The sequence below is a fragment of the Macadamia integrifolia genome, chromosome 3 (assembly GCF_013358625.1).
Source record: "Macadamia integrifolia cultivar HAES 741 chromosome 3, SCU_Mint_v3, whole genome shotgun sequence".
In the NCBI taxonomy this organism is placed as follows: domain Eukaryota; kingdom Viridiplantae; phylum Streptophyta; class Magnoliopsida; order Proteales; family Proteaceae; genus Macadamia; species Macadamia integrifolia.
Window position 1 is genome coordinate 568,132 of NC_056559.1, and position 18,755 is coordinate 586,886.

The 18,755-nt window shown below is 38.4% G+C and overlaps 2 protein-coding genes across 2 annotated transcripts in view; one reads left to right on the forward strand and one right to left on the reverse strand.

Moving 5' to 3' along the window:
- Nucleotides 1–6,357: 6,357 nt before the first annotated feature.
- On the forward strand, nucleotides 6,358–13,415 carry LOC122073340 (phosphoglycerate mutase-like protein 1). Its single transcript, XM_042637914.1, has 10 exons — nucleotides 6,358–6,681; nucleotides 7,695–7,756; nucleotides 7,928–8,035; nucleotides 8,187–8,266; nucleotides 9,950–10,112; nucleotides 11,255–11,329; nucleotides 11,464–11,552; nucleotides 12,007–12,126; nucleotides 12,764–12,808; nucleotides 12,923–13,415. The coding sequence occupies exons 1-10, from the start codon at nucleotides 6,510–6,512 to the stop codon at nucleotides 13,044–13,046; spliced, it is 1,038 nt and encodes a 345-aa protein (XP_042493848.1). The 5' UTR covers nucleotides 6,358–6,509; the 3' UTR covers nucleotides 13,047–13,415.
- A 1,268-nt stretch (nucleotides 13,416–14,683) lies between these two features.
- The window catches only part of LOC122073835 (protein odr-4 homolog), a 30,011-nt gene continuing 25,939 nt past the window's right edge, over nucleotides 14,684–18,755 (reverse strand). The window contains exon 10 of the mRNA XM_042638493.1: nucleotides 14,684–15,073. Within this exon, the coding sequence (XP_042494427.1) occupies nucleotides 15,067–15,073 (7 nt within the window). The 3' untranslated portion in view covers nucleotides 14,684–15,066. The remainder of the gene's footprint in view (nucleotides 15,074–18,755) is intronic.

Here is an 18,755-nt window from a genome sequence, read left to right on the forward strand (position 1 = left end):
GACATGGGAATAGAGTGGAGTGGAGTGGAGTGGAGTGGAGTGGGGATTCTCTTTCACTTGATTTGGAGTTTGTTTCTTCTCAGCCCACAATATCGACGACTTACTTAAACAGCTCTCAGAAAACCGCTCTTCCTCTTCGATACTTCTCTCTCTCTCTCTCTCTCTCTCTCTCTCTCTCTCTCGATGCCACAACGGGCTGAAGAGGGTACTGTTGACAACAGCCTTTACCCTGCGATTCGATTCTCAAGCCTGAAGCCTCAGCACACAGCCTATCTTCTTCTTCCATCTTTCTCCACTCGTTTCTTTTTTGTCCGAAATAGTTGTTGTTTTGTTGTCTCTCTATCTCTCTTTTTCCCCCTCGCAATTAAGTAGTAATATTTGGATCATGTGATCATATATAAGCTGGTAAGGACACCCGATGGCAGAGGAAGAGACAAGATGGTTGATGCTGCGTCGCCTTCCCCTCTCTCTCTCTCTCTTTTGGAATAATTAATGGATGAAGTTGGATGGCCTGATGCCACCAGACCAGACAGACTGCAAAAGGAGGAAGCTCATCACCCAGATTAAAACTCTCTCTCCAAAAGTCCAATCTCATCTATCTCTAACCTCGATCGATCCGTCCCTTGCGCAAACATCGCTCAATTGATTTCCAAGGATTATCTCCCCCTCTAGCATACATTCTTCTTTAGCTTTTGAAAACTCTCTCTAATAGACTTACTTTTGGTAAAGAGAAATAATAGAGATACTTCAGCACTAATAATGCACGAGATAGGACGTCAGGGCCTCCAACATGAGTCAAATCACCACAACACAACCAGGCTTCTTTCCATAGACTCCATCTAGTTACCGCCTCCTGTCAATGTCCCCAAACCCCCAAATTAGGGTTTAGGCCTCTCACGTGACAATGGTTCTTGATTTTTTTTTTAAATAAAAAAAAAGAGAGTTTACCTAATTCTAATAACTAGAGGTTTCTCTGAGCAAGAAGTTTAACAAGCACATTAGCGCAACGGAACAATGTCATACAGAAAATAAGGGCCCGTTTGATAACGTAATTAAAAACGTGTTTCTGTGTTTTCTTGTTCTTAGAAATACAGAAACGACATAAATACCGTTTGGTAAAAGTGTTCCATTCCACTTGTTTCTTGAAACATAAATTGAAATTTATAACAATTTATGCTTCAAGAAACATGAATGACGAAACAAGTTTTACTTGTTTCGCTCGTTTCTCGAAACAAAAATGGGGCACAAAAAATCGATATTGAAGACGGAGTTTGGCATCACTACCATCACCACCGTCTCCGACTAGCTCCGTCTACAGTGTTCCTCTCCATCTTGTCAGCCGTCGTCGATTTGGGTTTCTTCCCGTAGATTTCGATGAGGCACTGTCATCTTCCTCGTCGACTCCGCTGCTGTGTCTGATAAGATTGGAGCAATTGGCGCTAGCAGTCTTGACTTGAGGAGGATTGTGATCCATGACTATCGAATTCATCATCCCGTAAGAATTATCCATGGAGGCTGAGCTCTGGCTGGGCAGAGGCGCCGGCGACGGAGCTTGATAAAGCATTTGGGAAGCAGCGGCAGAGTATCCATTATGCTGAGGAACAACCTCAGATGCTTCGTGCTTCATGGATGCTACGAATTGAGAATTTCTCTAATTAACCGCTCCGATGGGAGTCGCCGATACTGCTGGAGACTTGTCGCCGATCTCATGGATATCAGGTGAGGGAGGTCCAGCGACACCGCCTCCACAAGACAAGAACCTCGCAAACATGCTCTCCGCTTCGGGACTTGAAGAACGAGGTTGTAGGAAATCATCATCTCCTCCTTCTCCATCTTCGCTGCTACCGTCCACGTAATTTGCAAGCAGGGGGCTTGGGGCAAAGCGAAATCACATCAGACCGGGATTCAACTCTTACTGTTGCTGATGGCGATCGGAAACCATGGTTTCTCTACTTTTCTGTTGCAGTTCTCCTTCCGAATGCTTGGAAGTCGAAAGGAACAGAAGATCCATGTCTTTTGAGGATGCTAAAGACGCATACATCCTTAATGATCTGAACTCCAAATTCATCCTTGATGATCGACCCCTCAATTTGATGCCAAGAAGCATCAGCTTCTGACGCCTGTCTTGTTCAAGGAAATAGTCGACTGTCACGCCGGAGCATCTATTTCTTCAAGCAAATGGCCGCCGATCGTTATCCACCAGAATGTAAATACAACACTATAATCATCCAATCAAACGGAAACAAGGTTTATCAAACACCCAAAATTCTGTTTCTGTTCCCAGAAATGGAAATTTCTGTTTCTGTTGTTTCTTGAAACAGAAACAGCAGAAACGTTATCAAACGGGCCCTAAAAGAGTGCAAAGTCATTCCTTGTGAGAAAAGATTAGAGTCTTCTTATGGTGGTTTAGAAAATCTTTTTTCTTTCATTAATTTGAAACTTTAACATTTAAACAAGAGATCTTAAGGTTTATCTATTCACAAAATTTTAATTTCGTCTTACATACAAATTAAGGACCAGTTTGATTTTGTTTTTAAAAACATGTTTTTTTATTTTTCTATGCTCAAAAACGAAAAAATAATCAAGCTCCGTTTGGTATCGTTATAAAAAAATATTTTTGGAGTTTTTTCGTTCTATTGGAACGAAAAAACAGAATTTTCTGTTTGGCGTACTTATGGTCAATTTCTGTTTTTTTGGAACAAAAAGTGAAAAAAAAAAACTGAAAAAACGAGATTGGACGGAACTCCATTTTGGAGTTCTGTCTTCCCAGTTTCGTTCCATTTTACCAAAAAAAAAAAAGGTTCCCGATAAAAATCTGAAATTTTGAAACACCATTTTTTCGTTTAAAAACTGCATTTTGACACAGAAACTGAAATTTTCGTTTTTGACATGAAATAACGTTTCTGAAATAGAAATGATACCAAACGGGCACTCAATAAACCGTTTGATTTTTTTATTTCGTTTCATTTATTTTTTGAAACATAAATAAAAATTTATGTCTATTTTTGTGTCTAGAAACAGGAATGGAGAAATAAGTTAGACTTAATTTTCTGTTTTTATAATAAGTGGGAGAGACAAAAATTGTGAAAATCTCGATACTTCACTCGACCTACCCCAACCTTAATCCATTGTTGAAACTTCTTGCTATCTAGAAACAACGACTTCAACCTAGTTGTGCGAAGCTCACAATTCCAGATTGCCTTCATCCTTCTGAAGCTCATCTCCACGAAGCATACTTGCAACTCCAACGTCGTGCCTTCGCTCTTGAGTTGTATATCTGCAACATTGTGCCTTCACTCGTATATTGAACAATACTACACTGTTAAAAATTAACAACTCCAATCCGCCTAATATTTTCCTTCTTACAAAGAATTGACTCATTGAGGTTTAAATTATCAAATGGGCTAAACCTGATCAAAATTATCTATTTATTAAATAAGAGAAAAATAACGATAAAAAGATAAATTTATGTTAATTTTTAACCTTATTTTATTTTCTTGCAAACAAAAACACACTCATGCTTAACGAGAACTAGAGATAAGCAACTCCTGTCCCCATAACCTTTTGTGGGCTTGGGAGTTAGATTCCCAAATCTAGATCCTTGTACGAATGTCAGGACCAGGATTGGGAAGCTGTGCTTAGGCATGAATCTCGTAGCACGAGATATCTTCTTGGCCAGTTGGCGTAGTTGGTCTATTATTGATCTTTTTTTATTTAAGGGGCAAAGGGAGAGGGCACCAAAGGTGAGATTAGGGTGCAACTTGGGCCTCAAAAGCCGAGCAGACTTTAAGCCTCTGCCTTAAATTTTTGGGGTTGGGCTGCGGTTTTTTAACCCATGGGCTAGGGTTGGGCTCAAAGATCTAGACCTAAGGTTGGGCTTTGGGTTAAAGTCTCAGGCTCGGTCTGGCCCACTTGGAAAAAAAAAAGCATGCAGCTATGTCAGATAGGATTGATGGGTACATATCACATCTGCCGTTTATTTAAAATCTATATGTGATTCTGTGTTAGTATCAATATATACATATGATATCAGCCGTTGGTTGAGTATATATGTGCTTGTTGTCATGTACTGCTTATACAGTGATATTATGGTTCTACTCTTTCAATTTTTTTTTTTTTTTTTTTCATGTTTCTAAATTTATTTTTCAGAATTTTATATTTGAAGTGAAGTCATTCTATTTTTTTTTTTTTTGGACGGAGTTTCCAAAATGGGAATTCATTCACCAAATGGGTCATAGATAGGAGGGAGTTCGAAAGTTTTAAAGCCCTGTGGGAGTTTGGGAGTTTGTGAACCTTAGAATAGTGTGATAAACCTTACCGCACGATAAAGGAAAAGTTCTCCCCTTTCGTTTTATATTGAAATTTGACTATTTATTATGAATTAGATATAACCTGACCTAGTGACCTCTCATGCCAAAATATTGTGTTGTTGACACTGATTAAAGGTCAAGTATGAATCTGGGTTTTGACCATCCATGGTTCATGTCTTCAAGTTAATGGTCCAAAGTATATGTATCAGTTTTCTATAGTTTTTAGACTTAAAGTTCCATCATTTAAGGTTGCAAAGTACACAGACACCTCTATGAAATTTCCAAGCAAACTAATGGTTTTTTATGTTTAAGGTTGCAAATTACATAGACACCTCTATGAAATTTCCAAGCAAACTAATGGTTCTTTTTGTTTGATTACTTTACAAATTTCTTCGTCAAACTTAACTTATACATCACGCTGGTCACGATATATGGATACATTCCAAGTCTAACTCATTTATAATTTGATTAAGAGAGCTAACTTGATAGTAGGACATTTCATTTTCTGACTCTTGACCAAATTCGAGTTGGTTGAAGAATTTGTCAGTAGATTTAGATTGAGGGGGTTGGAATCATGGTCTAAATTCACGGTATTGATCATTATCAATACAATTCAATATCGATGTGAATCAGACAATTTAACCCATCAATACGGATCAACCAAGAATTAATATAAATATCGACACAGAGCCTCAAACCATGGAATCTGTAGATTAATCCTAAATTCCGAACTTTCCCGCTCAGTTTCATACTAAATTGAGTTCTTTATGCATAGAAAGTTAAGATTGATTATTTTTTTAAAAGAAAATAATAGTTTCATTAATCAAATCCCTGCCATATAATTTAAAATGTAGTTAGAATTTTTCCACGTGATCAACAAAAGGAAGGGTATCACTGTCCTCTAATGGACAATCCACTTGGCTGGTCCCCAGTCCCCACTACTCTCTTGGCGGCCGGACCTAATTTCCATTTGAAGAGAGAAATGAGAATAATGGGAGAGGGTTTCATAAGACGATAAAATTAAGTGCAGTTTTGCACCAATGAGGGAGGCTGACTGACATGATCCATAGATATAAAATCTATTAAATAAGAAAAGAAAAAAATGATTCTCATGGCCGTTTTTATACATTCTCCTATGTGAACCTGATCTGCTCTCATTACATGTGGGGTCTTCTGCCACAACTTCCTTCATACGTCCAATTGACCAGCTTACTTCATTGATTCTCTAAATAATAAAAAACTAATTTATTTTTATGATGACAATTAACAATGATACCCTTCATCATTATTTAGAAGAAAAAAAAAAAAAACCTCAATGACCCCAAATTTTATTTTTAAAAAGGAGAAAGTTTTACTGAGATTCCCAAATCTTAGTATGTTCTTTAAAATACCCTCTTGACGTCTAATTTTTATAAGAATCATAGTCTTCATTTCATTCATCTACAGGCTATTTCCCTTTGGACTACTTATTTAAGCTAACTTAATGTCCCCCTCATGGTTTTAAAATACCTCATGAGAGAATGGGGACTTCAATCCTTATAAAAATTGGTCTTACCTTCACTCATTGGTGTGGGACTATTTTAGTCTTCCTGGTTTTTATCCACGACAAAAGGGTCCTACACTCCAAGAGGTGAAAAAATAGAGACTCGAAACGGATTGAGACTTGAATTCTTCCCAACGCTCCAATCAGTATTCCATGCAACAAGATCTAACCATGGATTTAGGTATCGATAGTGTGTTGGTTAATTCATATTGGTATTAGCAGTGATATTAACATGGTACCTATATTTGTCCCTAAAACAATCAAATGGTTTTTTTTTTTTTTTTTTTTTTTTTTTTTTTAATATTAGAATAAACCATATCGATATTACATATTCGTTTAACGGATTTGACTCAAAAGTTCAAAACCAGTCCCTTGAGAGCCACCCACCGACCACGACCCCGACTAACACGTCGCAATAGCTCCGACACTTTCCTCTAATGGCGCTTATAGAAAGAGAGCCAGAACACCGAAAGACCTCATACAGTTCGAGGAAAGGCCCCCCTCCCTTCCTCCTACTTTACGTGGAGACTGGGAGTTGCGACCGGGTCGCAGAGATAGTGAGTTGGTACCAAACCCTCCATGCCACGCACACCATTATAAAGCAGACAAAAAATTGAAGAAAAAAAAAAAAACTAACCCATTACTGGCCATTACCCATGGTGGCATTGGCCAATACCCATTTTGCGATTTGTTCTTCCTCGTCTTCCATTTCCATTTTCGTTTCCAGTTTCTTGTCCAGAGCTACCAGACGACCTCCGCTTTCTTTTCCTCCACTTCTTACACCGACGACAGCTCGCTCCACTTCCGTTTGCTTCTCCACTCTCTCAAGTGAGTACTCAATTATTGTTCTCTTACTGATTTCCCAATCTAACTGTTTCCTCTCCCCTCTACTTTTAATTTTCGATTCCTGTTTGTTTTGAGATTTTTACTGATCATACGGGGTTTCATCGGAGTAACACTGCTGCGATTCGATAAATGGTTGGAGTTCTATCGGTTTCTCATACTTTGGTTTCCATGATCTGCATTTTTCATTACCCTTTTCACATTTCCTCATATAATATCTGGAACTATCTTTTATCTCTTTGCTGAATCTGTTGATCGTGTAACTTAGCATTAGAAAAAATAGGGTTCTTCAACCTTGCTCTCATAATCTATTGCCCCAGAAATCCCCCTCCATGGATTTGCTTTTATTGATTTATGGCTGATGTGGGCTGTGCTGGGAGGTAGTTTAAGGATGGAACTAGACAACCCATTTACAAATTTGAATCCTGGACGACCCTGTCAAGGGAATCTAACTGCTATTGTTATTTATTGCACTTTGGCGCGTTGCATCTCTCATAATTGATCCGCAAGTGTTCTTAATCAAGAGATTTTCATTCCTCGTCAATTTGGCAATTTCTATTCCTCCTTCAAATTAAAAAAAAATAAAAATAAATAATAATAATAATAATAATAATTAATAATGATAAATAAATAATTTTTTTACAAACCAGGATCTCCTATGTTTTCATTAATATGTACCTTCAATAATAAAACTGTTCCAAACTGGGTGTTTAATGCTTTCATTTATATTTGGACTATTCATGTTTATTGACCCCCACCGTCTCCCCCCAACTGACCAAAAAAAAAAAAAGTTGAGTTAGTTTGCACTATAGCTACAAGTCAAGTCTTTTAGTGGGGCTACTGTTCTCAAGCATTACTTTTATATTCTGTTGCGGAAAGATAACACTTTTGAGGCTTTGAGATAGTTTGTGATTTTTCACTATGTGCTTGATTCTTTGAATATTCTTTCTGGGGCTTTTGTTGCCTTTCTCTAACAAGATTTTTTGCTTGCGTTGCAGATATGGATGGCACTGCAGGCCCTACTCTGTTTCCATTGCATCGGTGTAAAACTTTGCACCTGGTTTGTGCAAGTCTTATCTTTCTGTCTTTCATATCATTGTATTCAATTATATGGTCTGTGGATATGAAGCTTACTGCATTTGATCTGAAGGATGTCAAAATTGTCTTCTTTATTGCTTTACTCTGATTAAATTTACGTCCATTGAGGATCTTAAAAAAACCATTTATCCAGGTGAGACATGCTCAAGGAATTCACAATGTGGAAGGTGAAAAGGACCGTAAAGCATATCTATCTCCAAAACTTTTTGATGCACACCTTACCCCCCTGGGGTGGCAGCAGGTAATAGTTGGTCACCTTTAAGGTACCATGGTTAGTTTTTTGGCCCTTTGATAGTCTTTCCAATTATATAGAATTGTGTATGCTCCCTTTAAAATGTGCTTCTCACCCTCAAGAAAACGCCTCAAAAATATTTTTTTGGGTGTTTTTATAGGTTGATAATTTGCGTAAGCATGTTCACTCATCTGGAATCGCCAAGAACATTGAATTAGTTATTACATCTCCTCTGCTAAGGTATCATTTCAGATTTATTATAACAGCTTATTATAATTTGCAAGTCAGGAAAATTTGGTCTTTTATTTAATTATCCTCAAGCAACATGGTATGGTTTGCAAGATTTTTGCCTCTTGTGATCCATGATTAGCATGGATGATTGCGACTATCTGAAAGTATACCTTTACTTCCTAGGAAGCCTTGAGACGTCTTAATTTCTGGTAGATTTTATTTTGAAATAGATTATCAAGTACTGGATCAACATCATCAAGTAAATGGTGTGAAAAATGTATAAATAACAGCATCACTCACGCCTCTCTTCCATTCTCTTATTCTAATTGAACTATTTAGCACTAGAAGATTGCTTTCTTTTCCCACTCCCCAAAGTCACCAAAACTGAAAGATAAACTGAAATATATCTTATGCTTAGAAAACATGTAAATCCATGTATTTGATGCTCTGTTGGTTCCACGTGTAAATGCTAGCACATGCTTGCATGCACACACACACAGGTGAGATGTACTCATAAAGGATACGATTTGCCAACTTGTATTTCAAATGACTTTCAATTGTGCTTACAAGAACTCTTATTGAAAAGTATAATTGAGGCTTTCTTTCTAAACCACTATCTTGCTAGACTTAGCAACATAGTTGTCAAGACATTGCCTAGCAGGGCGCCTTGATTTCCTTTTTGGTGGCGCCTTGCGTCTAGGCCCCCCTCTAACACCTTGGGTCGCATAAACACTGTGGCAACTATGCTTAGTAAGATGTGTGACCTGACGTGAATAACCAGATAACATGTAGAAACGCAACCCTAAAACGATGCATAAGATAATGGAAAAACAGAATAAACATTGCACACGGATTTTACGAGGTTCGGCAAGGTTGCCTACGTCCCTAGTGAGATGAGATCCTGCTTCACTATCAATGGAGAATAGGGTTACAACGCTTGTCCTCACACCTTTCAGTATTGTTTGCATTACAAAGAAAGAAACACTCGCTACAAATATATAGCGAAAAACCCTAATCCGGAAACTACACAATTGCCTCAAATAAAAAATTCTAGTGGGGGGTTGTGCCCCCTTACATCCTCTGCTATGCAGGGGGGCCTCTTGCCCCCCTTGCAACCCCCACGGCCCGCTAACCGGCTAGCGGGACCGCCGTCCTGCCTGTCGAGGCACTGCACCAGTACTCCCTGGATTAAACTGTGACGGAATACAAGACATCATACACCAACAATAACAGACCAATCTTATTTTTAGCATAGATAGGGTGCCATCTCAATCAGCTATATATCATATTATGTTGTGCATTTTGACAATATGACTCACCATTTGATGTACTTCTTCCTTGCATTTTCAGCTTTCTTACAGTTTCTCAAAACATTGACTAATCAATTATTTCAAAGCTTTAGTCTGCAACACAAAATGTTCAGTTTGGAAAGAGATTTGATAGATTAGTAGGTGAGGCGCCACTTGTCCTGCTAGACAGCATCCTTCTGACCTCTATTGATTTGAGGGTCTTAAAGAATAAATATATTGGTTGGTCACATATAGGTTTAGCTGTTGGTATGCCTCTGTCAATTTGTTTATCTTGACATTATGTAGTATGGATTCTGCATTCGTAGGGGGGTTCCTTACAGAGAAAATATCTATTTTTGTTATACCATTGTTACCTTCTATGGGTTTCTTTTCTGCTTTTTAGGACAATGCAAACAGCTGTTGGAGTATTTGGTGGGGAGAGCTATGTAGATGGGGTGAAGGCACCTCCACTAATGGTCTCAAATGCTGGGAATAGTGACCGTCCTGCAATTTCAAGTATAGATTGTCCACCGTTTCTTGCCGTGGAGCTTTGTCGAGAACACTTGGTATGTGTATGTCATACATTCTACTTATGATTTGCTTTATTCTGATATATATACAAAGAGGTCGCATAAGATCTTTAGCTTGCAAACTTTGTCAGTTGAGAAAATTTTGGTATTGGAGACAGAGTAGGGACTGACATGAACGACCTGTCAAAGAGGTCCCTTTTTTTCATTTTGATATGTTTCAGTTCTCTCTGGTACTTCTTAGGTATCTGGGTCATTGCAGCCAAAATTGAGAGTCATGGCTGAAATTTGTTGCAGTATGAAATTGGGTTTTTACTGTTTCGGGCTGGGTTTCTGGTTGTAGACTTTCCGGCCACATGTAAGTCGGGTCCATTTTATTTTCAGAGTTGGAGCATTTGAAACTTGATTTCATGTGGCCAGTAGAGTTTAGCCAATAACAGACTCAAACCCATTTAAAACAATGCTTAAATTTGTACCAACCCTGCCCCTTTGAAACTTGCATGGGGCTTACCAATTTCTATGGCTGAAGATATGATGAGTCCTTCAACTTATATCTTTGTGTACTTGCGGTTAGGGGGAGCAATATTTTCTCCAACCTAGATTTAATTCTGTCCGGACAAGAATCTTCCATCTTGAATCCAGAACCAGACAATAAGTTTTTCCTCTGAACTAAAGCCTATTCTTATCTGAGTTTAACAATTCAACCCAGACATCTCAACTCTGTCCATCTAATTTAGGGAGATTAAAATATGTTATAATAGGTTGGTTTACATTTATTTAGTTGCAACTAATAGGTTTTGGATTCTTAAAAATTATATTTTGGATTAGTTAAACAGAAATCAGAGGAATTGCCTAAAGGAGGAAGCCAGTTCTGACATGTCAACCTGGACTAGTACTTGGTTGGACTCGGACTGAGCCTCTCTTAAGCTTTTGTCCAGGGGATGTAGGTGAGACTGATAATCAAATATGCCAGCTCATTGTCTGACCAAACTGGCTTTTTGAGTGTTTTTTTACCCCCATTCCTACTTGGGAATGTTTTATCAGTTTCTCTTGATATGCAAAGTTTATCAAACTTTTTGTAAGGGGAAAAGGAAGGTGGTTGGTGGGTAAACATATGGATATGCATGTTTTAATCAGTTTTTCACATTTGATGCCTTACACTTGTGTCCTATTGACTGCAGGGAGTTCACCCATGTGATCAGAGAAGAAGCATTCAAGAGTATAAGCCTCTTTTTCCTGCCATTGATTTTTCCCAGGCGAGTAATGTTTATGACTTCACCTGTGGGGTGAATGAAAACTGCAGTTATGAAAGTGTTTTATCGTTTGTTTACTGAGAATTGGGTGATACCTAGTTTGTAGGAAGTGTTATAATATATGAATTTCGTTTCAGATAGAAAGTGATGAGGACATTTTGTGGAAGGCGGACTATAGAGAGGCAAAGGAAGAAGTTGGAGCTAGGGGAATGGAGTTTATTAACTGGTGAATATCTTTGCCATCAATATTAACAATAGGTTGAGGCTGATGGATACTGTTAAAAACAGGCAATTAGGTTAGGCAGAAGGGTGGCATGGTGTTTTGTACAATGAGGCATTAGGCTATATGTTCTATTACTCTAATGCAAATTGTCTTGCACCATTTGTTGTTGTTGTACACTACTGATGATCACCGATCCTGCTTACTCTTCCTCTCCCCTTTCCCCTGGTTGCCTTTGGCCTTCTAAAAGTATAAGGTTAAGAAATTCTACTTGGTGATATGAAAGTCATACCAAGAAAATTCATTCTTACATAGACTGAATCAGAAGTCGTTTTAGACGATTGGCACCTTTTTGTATGGGTTTTTTTAGGTGCCATTCCTAGTGGTTAATTTTATGATTTCTCTAGATATTTAGCATACAATGAACTGATAGAAATGGGATCCAACTATTTCTTTATAGGTTGTGGACACGACAAGAGAAGGAGATTGCAGTTGTTACTCACAGCGTATTCATGTTTCATACCCTAAGTAATTTTGGAAATGACTGTCATCCAGGGGTGAAGAAAGAGCTCTGCAAACAGTGAGTGTTGAACTTACAGTTTTGTTTTAGTTTGTATACAATGGCTTTGACTTCATATTCACTACTTACTACTTACTACTTACTAGAAATTGTTTTTAGCATGAAATATTTGTTATCAAATAGGTAGTTTAGTGTTGAATATGCAATTGTTCGAATTCCACCTTCATGCTAACAACTATCAACCAACCAACTCGGTGTAATATGCGATCTGCTGGGGGCATACTTGTGCTTGGCATCCAGGCATCTCGGTTGACTTGGTCCCCTAGGCAACCACCTTGTTGGTATTGCTTTACGTCCAGGTCCCCTCCAACACCTTGGGTCGCCTAGATTCCATAACAACTATGGTTGGGGGCTGTTTCTTATGTTGCATCTGTTCTTATCTTTGCTTTTATATTCCATTTTTCAAATGCTTTTGATTATAATATATTCTGTTTGACAATCAAAATGGTTAAAGAAACATGTAGAAGAATAAGAAATGCTGCATTTCATGTGATTCAGATCGGTCTTTCTTGATTGTTTTTGTCTTTGCCACAAATATTCAACTGAATGCATGTGTGTCAATGCTGTCTTTTGTTCTAGTTCTTAATGACAAACGGGGAAATGACTAATTCATGACTTTTAACATCTGCTCTTGCAGCTATGCTAATTGCGAGCTCCTCTCCGTGGTGATTGCTGACAGAGGGTGAGTCTTGCAAGCCCATCTAGAGAGCACTGGTGCTTTCTTGTGCCGGAGGTTCATTTTTATTGCTACTATACCCTTTTTTCCTCTCCACTTATAATTTCTTATGACCTGCAGTATGAGAGGGTCAGACATCTCCAAGACCAATTTTCCAGGGAAAATTCCTGGTGGACCTGATCCCCCCAGCGAAGTTGCAGATGAGTATCAGAAAAAGAAGGGAGTTCCTAATTCTTCAGCCTAATTGCTGGGCAAGTTGGATGTTGAAATCTCACTCACCCATAATAGCATTCTTGGGAAGTGGGTATGAAGGTTCCTGCTTCATTTAGGATATAAACCATTCTGGTTTTTTCAGGCAATACCAATAATCTTGAACAGAGTTATGCCATTCAGAGATAATGGTAGGCATTGATTGTTTTATGAGGTGAAGTCTGACACATTCTAGCAGAAGAGTTGGATTAAACTTCTATTACAGGATTAGAATTGAATTCATGTTCTTGGGTAGTTTGTTCTCTGTGCCAGCAGCAGGAAGATTCTATCAAATTTTCCCTTTTGTTAGGGAAACAATACTACTAAGTTATAGTTCTTAAATATTGCAAGTTTATTCCTTTTATCTCCTTTGGGATTTCCAATAATGAATTGGTGACATTTCTCTTGCTAAATGTTCTTCATGGTTGTAAGCCGCAACAGCAGAAATTTCTCTTGATGAACACATCTATGAAAATAGGTGGACGAATGAGGTCCAAAATGCCCTACATTATTCTTAAACACTTAACGAAACACAATGATGGTCATCAGTGAAAGGATTCCTCCTTCACTGTGAGTGAAAGGAAAACTTGGTCCATTTCTTATCATTTGCCCCAACACTACTCACTTCCCCCCGTCCCTCCACCCCTACCCCTACCCCTACCCCTACCCAACTAGAAAGGATTCTCTATACAAGAATTAAATTTAGACTCAAGCGAAATGAGGTAAAATCGTGTAGTAGTGTTTCGTACTTCCTGCATCTTCCTTTCGCCAAAGGATCAGTAAAACCAGCCCAAGAGCAGCGAATGGGTTTTCCCCTAATGGTTAGACTAAGAGAGACATTTTAATAAAAAAAAAAAAAAAAAGACTAATGCAGACATCAAACCAATGTATAATTTTCTGATCTGAAAAGAAGTAATAATGACCCTAGATGAAAGAGTGAACCCTTCTCCACCGGAGAAGAAAACCTTTTTTTTTTTGGTGGGCTAGGGAGAAGGAAAAATTTCCCCAATCAAGTTTGTTGGGTTCCCCAGAATATGAGATGCTCCACTGAAACAGGTTGTCCGATTCACTCGCTTGCATACTTTCTTCCACAGGGTGACCGAAACTAGAATCTTGATTGACCCATTTAAACATCTCAGTTCTTCGAGTGAGTAGTGAATGACCCTGGAACAAGAATCCTGCCCTTGTGAGATCACATTCTAATGTTTAGAAACTTTAGAGCACTCCATCCCTACTGGAACTCATTTAAGGCCATTCCACACATAATGAAACGACCTGGGTTTTGGGTCTTTCCCAATTTACAATGACTGTCACTCGCAAAAGTCCATATTCTAGTTAGTAATGGGAATCACCTTACTCCTCAAATTTCAAGGTTTCTTGTAGAATCAAGACTCAGAAAGGCATTCTAAAATTTGATTTTGTTACTGAGTAATATCCATTTACGAATAATGTTATTGTTACTGGCCCTGCAAAGCCGGTCTCAACACTGCCACAGCTAGAGATGAAGCTGCAGTTTGCAAGGCACGCTTTGAGAACGAGAAGCACCAACACAAACTAAGATTCCTAGTAGGGCAATGCAATGGCAGTTAAGAGTGCTGAAATGACATGATTTAATAGAGCTTCTGCTACTTCTTTCTTGCTTAATATATCTTCCATTACTTTTTTTTGGTAAAGAATCTTCCATTACTTGATGACTCTATAAATGAAGCTGCAGTTTACAAGCTAAGTTTTGAGAACAAAAAATACCAAACCAAGTAAGATTGATAGTAGGGCAAATACAATGGCAGTAGTGTTGAAACCAAGTGATGCAATAGACTTACTGCAACTTTCTTTTCCAGCTGCATATATTCCATCCTTTCCTTTTGGCTGGCAATCAGATCCATGTGGTATAGAACTGGGTGCTACTAAATCCCAGAAAGATTTTGTTGTTAATGACACGGCTTCTGTTTCTAGCTCCAAAATTGTCGAGGCATCCATCAGATCTTCCCTGGACATCAATTCCTTGCAGTGATCTTTCAGAACCTAGCAAACATGAGAAGCTCAAGTCAGAATGATCAACATGAAGCTCTTTGTGACGTACCTTCTCTTTACTTCAAAAGCTAGACTACAGACATGGTAGAACAGAAAAGCACAGATTAGAGATTAACTGGGAAGTGTTTTGAACCATCTATGACATGCAGTCAAGCTTATTGGCTGTGTTGAATAACTTAAAATATTTCTGGTTTCCATTACCAGCATCCTATTTCTTCCGACAATTTTATCACTTGAATGCCCTACCAAAAGAAAAGTCTAAATCTGATACAACACTGTTTGCCGTTCTTGCTCCAAGTAAAATTTAACCAAGCCAGAGAAAAATTCAGAAAGAAATTGCGAAAATTATTGCGTGAAGAACAGCATTCATGCAACCTTGAGAGATTGACTTCAATTGCCATCCATGTTGAAGACTGCTATTCCAAATTTCTTTACCTCCAAAACTAATATAGGGTCTTGGCCCCGAAGCAACAAAAGTCACAAGTGAAATTTCACTATGGTAGTTCAAGCAGAGTGAAGCTACATGTTGTCACCACAACATGGGATTGAGTAACCCTTGCTTCACTTCACACAAAAATGTGCCCCACCCCACCCCCCCCAAAAAAAATATTAAGTCTTACCCCTCTCTTTTAATACCACCCCACTGGAGTATATTTAGTGTATGTCTGTAGGACCAGCTTATCTAATACCCAGAGAGAGAGAGAGAAGAAGAAAGGAAAAAAAATCTCTTAAATAGAGTACCTTCACAAAGAAAGTGTTCCACAATGATCAAGGCAAAATATAAATTCCTATAGTGGGAGGCTTTATATGAGTAGTGGACAGGTTTGGGGGCTTGCTCCTCGTATTATGAAGGCTTCATCTCTTGCCTTCCAACAAAAAAATCTAATTCCAGTGGAGGGCACAATTGACTCATGTAAATGATTTGGTAAAAGCAAGGTTTCCAAGCCCTTTTCAATGCTTTTCCATTTTTTTCCTTCCTGGATGAGGCAAGTGAAGGGTCCTTTTCGTAGTTTGTGGCAAGTCCCCAAGTTTTTAGCCCCAACTAAAATTGTTTGCGGCCATCATTTCTGATGGTTTTAAAACATTATATCTTCCAACATTAAATGTTTGAGGATAAGATAAAAAGATATTAAAAAAGAAAACTCTCTGATACAGTTGGGCGTTGGGCTTGATATAGCCTTTGATTCATTTTCTTTCCTTTTTAGAGCTAGATTTAGTTTGGTAGTATTTATATTTAGATTGAATTTTTATTTTCAGTTGCCAATTAGAATAGTTTCCATTTTAATAAACTACAAATTTTATGTTTTGATTCTCTTTATATAGACATGCAATGGAAGAAAACTCATATTGAGATTTGAAGAATTGAAGTTTGAAAATTTGAATGTTTGGCTAATTAGTGACTGTCGTGACCTCCATCTTTCTCTTCTAGTTTTTCTCTTTTTCCTTCTCTGTTATTCTTTTCTTCCTCTTTATTATACTTCTATTCCCTGTCCCTTCCATATCAATATCTCCCTGCTGCTGTTACGTCCCTAGGGAGCAAAAGATCTGATAAATCTCTCTAAGAAGCACTCATTTGGGCCTGAGATCTAGAGTGAAGGAAGCCCTTCCATAGGCGACTTCAATCCTCAAGTTTCTCCTTCCAATCCCTTCCCTGCAGTGTGATTCCACTCTGCAACTCAACCTGGTTGCTACAGTACCGCCCCAAGAAGGTTCTGGATTTTCCGTTCAGCTTCTGAGATGGATACTTGACTGATTGTTGGCTGAAATCAGTTAATCTAGAAGTTGCGATCCTACACCTGAAGTTTCAGGTCCATCAGATCCCTGTTCTACTTGGCCAAAGGTTGAAGGTCACGATTTTCCCCTTTAGGTTTTATTTTCGAGAAATACACCCCTTTTACTTTTATTCTCTACTTTCTCAATTCTTTTTTTTTTTTCCATTTCAATTATGCCCCTTTTAAATCTTTCCATTTCTCCTCGAACTCATTCAACTTCCAGTCACCCATATTGCAAAACTTTTTTCCAGCGAAGTGTTCCACATTAGCAGAATGTTCAAAAGCTGGAATGACCCGACCAGATGTGGGTACAAAGAACAATCGATTTCTTTTGAACCAACAATGTTTTTAGCAGCATTCGAACAAGAAACAGAAGAACCCCATAATTTCTTAGACAACCTAAAGACCTTACTACCATGAGGTTTCGAAAAACCTGGATCGATGCCCTCCTTTCCCCTACTTGCATTGTTAATAAAGTTCTTCCTTAATCGTCTAACTTTATCAGACAACTAATTTTTGGAGGCACCAAAATGGAACGATTGCTTTATAAACGCATGAAAATTAGTCATATCAGAATATGCATCAGAGTCATTCTTAGAATGGAAATCCAGCATACCTTTCAAGATGGCAAGTTCATAATCGTCCGACGATACCCTCTCAAACAGTTTCTTCTCAACAGCCTCCTCCTCAGCATCCACAACTTTCTTCATCCTTCTCTTGGAACCCTTGAGATCATCATCTTCATTACACTCTATAGGACACTTAGAGCTAGAAATAGGCATAGCAGACATTGCCGGAGACTTCTTTAGAGTTGGAACAGCCCGGTGCTTGTGAAGAGTTTTCTTGACAGAAGTAGCATCTCCTTCTTCATTGTCATCCTCACCTTCTTCATCGTCATCATTTCTGACAGCTTCTGAGATCAAGAAGGACGACGATGAAGAAGGTGAGGATGACAATGAAGAAGGTGATGCAACTTCTGTCAAGAAAACTTCTTGACAGCTTCTCAGATGAAGAAGGAAAATGATGAAGAAGATGAGGATGACAATGAAGGAGATGAAACTTCTGTAAAGAAAACTCTTCACAACCACCGGGCTATTTCAACTCCAAAGAAGTCTCCGGCACAGTCTGCTATGCCTATTTTCAGCTCTAAGCGTCTTATAGAGTCTAATGAGAATGATGATCTCAAGGGTTCCAAGAGAAAGATGAAGAAATTTGTGAATGCTGAGGAGGAGACTGCTGAGAAGAAACTTGACAATGGGAAGAAGAAACAGTTTGAGAGGGTATGGTTGGACGATGATGAATTTACCATCTTGAAAGGTATGCTAGATTTCCATTCTAATAATGGCTCTGATGCATATTCTTATGACTAATTTTCATGAGTTTATAAAGCAATTGTTCCATTTTGGTGTCTCCAAAAATCAATTGTCTGATAAAGTTAAATGATTAAGGAAGAAATTTATTAACAATGCAAGCAGGGGAAAGTAGGGCATCGATCCAGGTTTTCCAAAACCTCATGATAGTAAGATCTTTAGATTGTCTAAAAAATTATGGGGTACTTCCGGTTCTGGTTCGAAGGCTGCTAAAAACATTGTTGGTTCGAAGGAAATCGATTAATCTTTGTACCCGCATTTGGTCGGGTCATTCCAGCCTCTGAACATTCTGCCAGTGTGGAACACTTCGCTTGAAGAAAGTTTTTGTAAGATGGGTGACTCAAAGTTGACTAAGTTCGAGGAGAAATGGAAAGATTTAAAAGGGAAAGGGAATGTAACGTTAGTGAACAAAGGGGCATAATTGAAATGGAAAAAAAAAAAAAAAAAAGCAGCAGACAGCGAAAGAGGACAGAATCAAAAGACAGGAAAAGAAAAGAAGAAGAGACGATAAGAAGTGGAGACTGCAGGAAG

What these genes read in the sequence shown, in the direction of transcription:
- LOC122073340 (XM_042637914.1), top strand. Translation starts at nt 6,510, where the DNA reads ATGGTGGCATTGGCCAATACCCATTTTGCGATTTGTTCTTCCTCGTCT. An exon ending in CTGCCATTGATTTTTCCCAG is followed by an intron (nt 11,330 to 11,463) that starts GCGAGTAATGTT and finishes ATTTCGTTTCAG; the next exon opens with ATAGAAAGTGATGAGGACAT. An exon ending in GGAATGGAGTTTATTAACTG is followed by an intron (nt 11,553 to 12,006) that starts GTGAATATCTTT and finishes ATTTCTTTATAG; the next exon opens with GTTGTGGACACGACAAGAGA.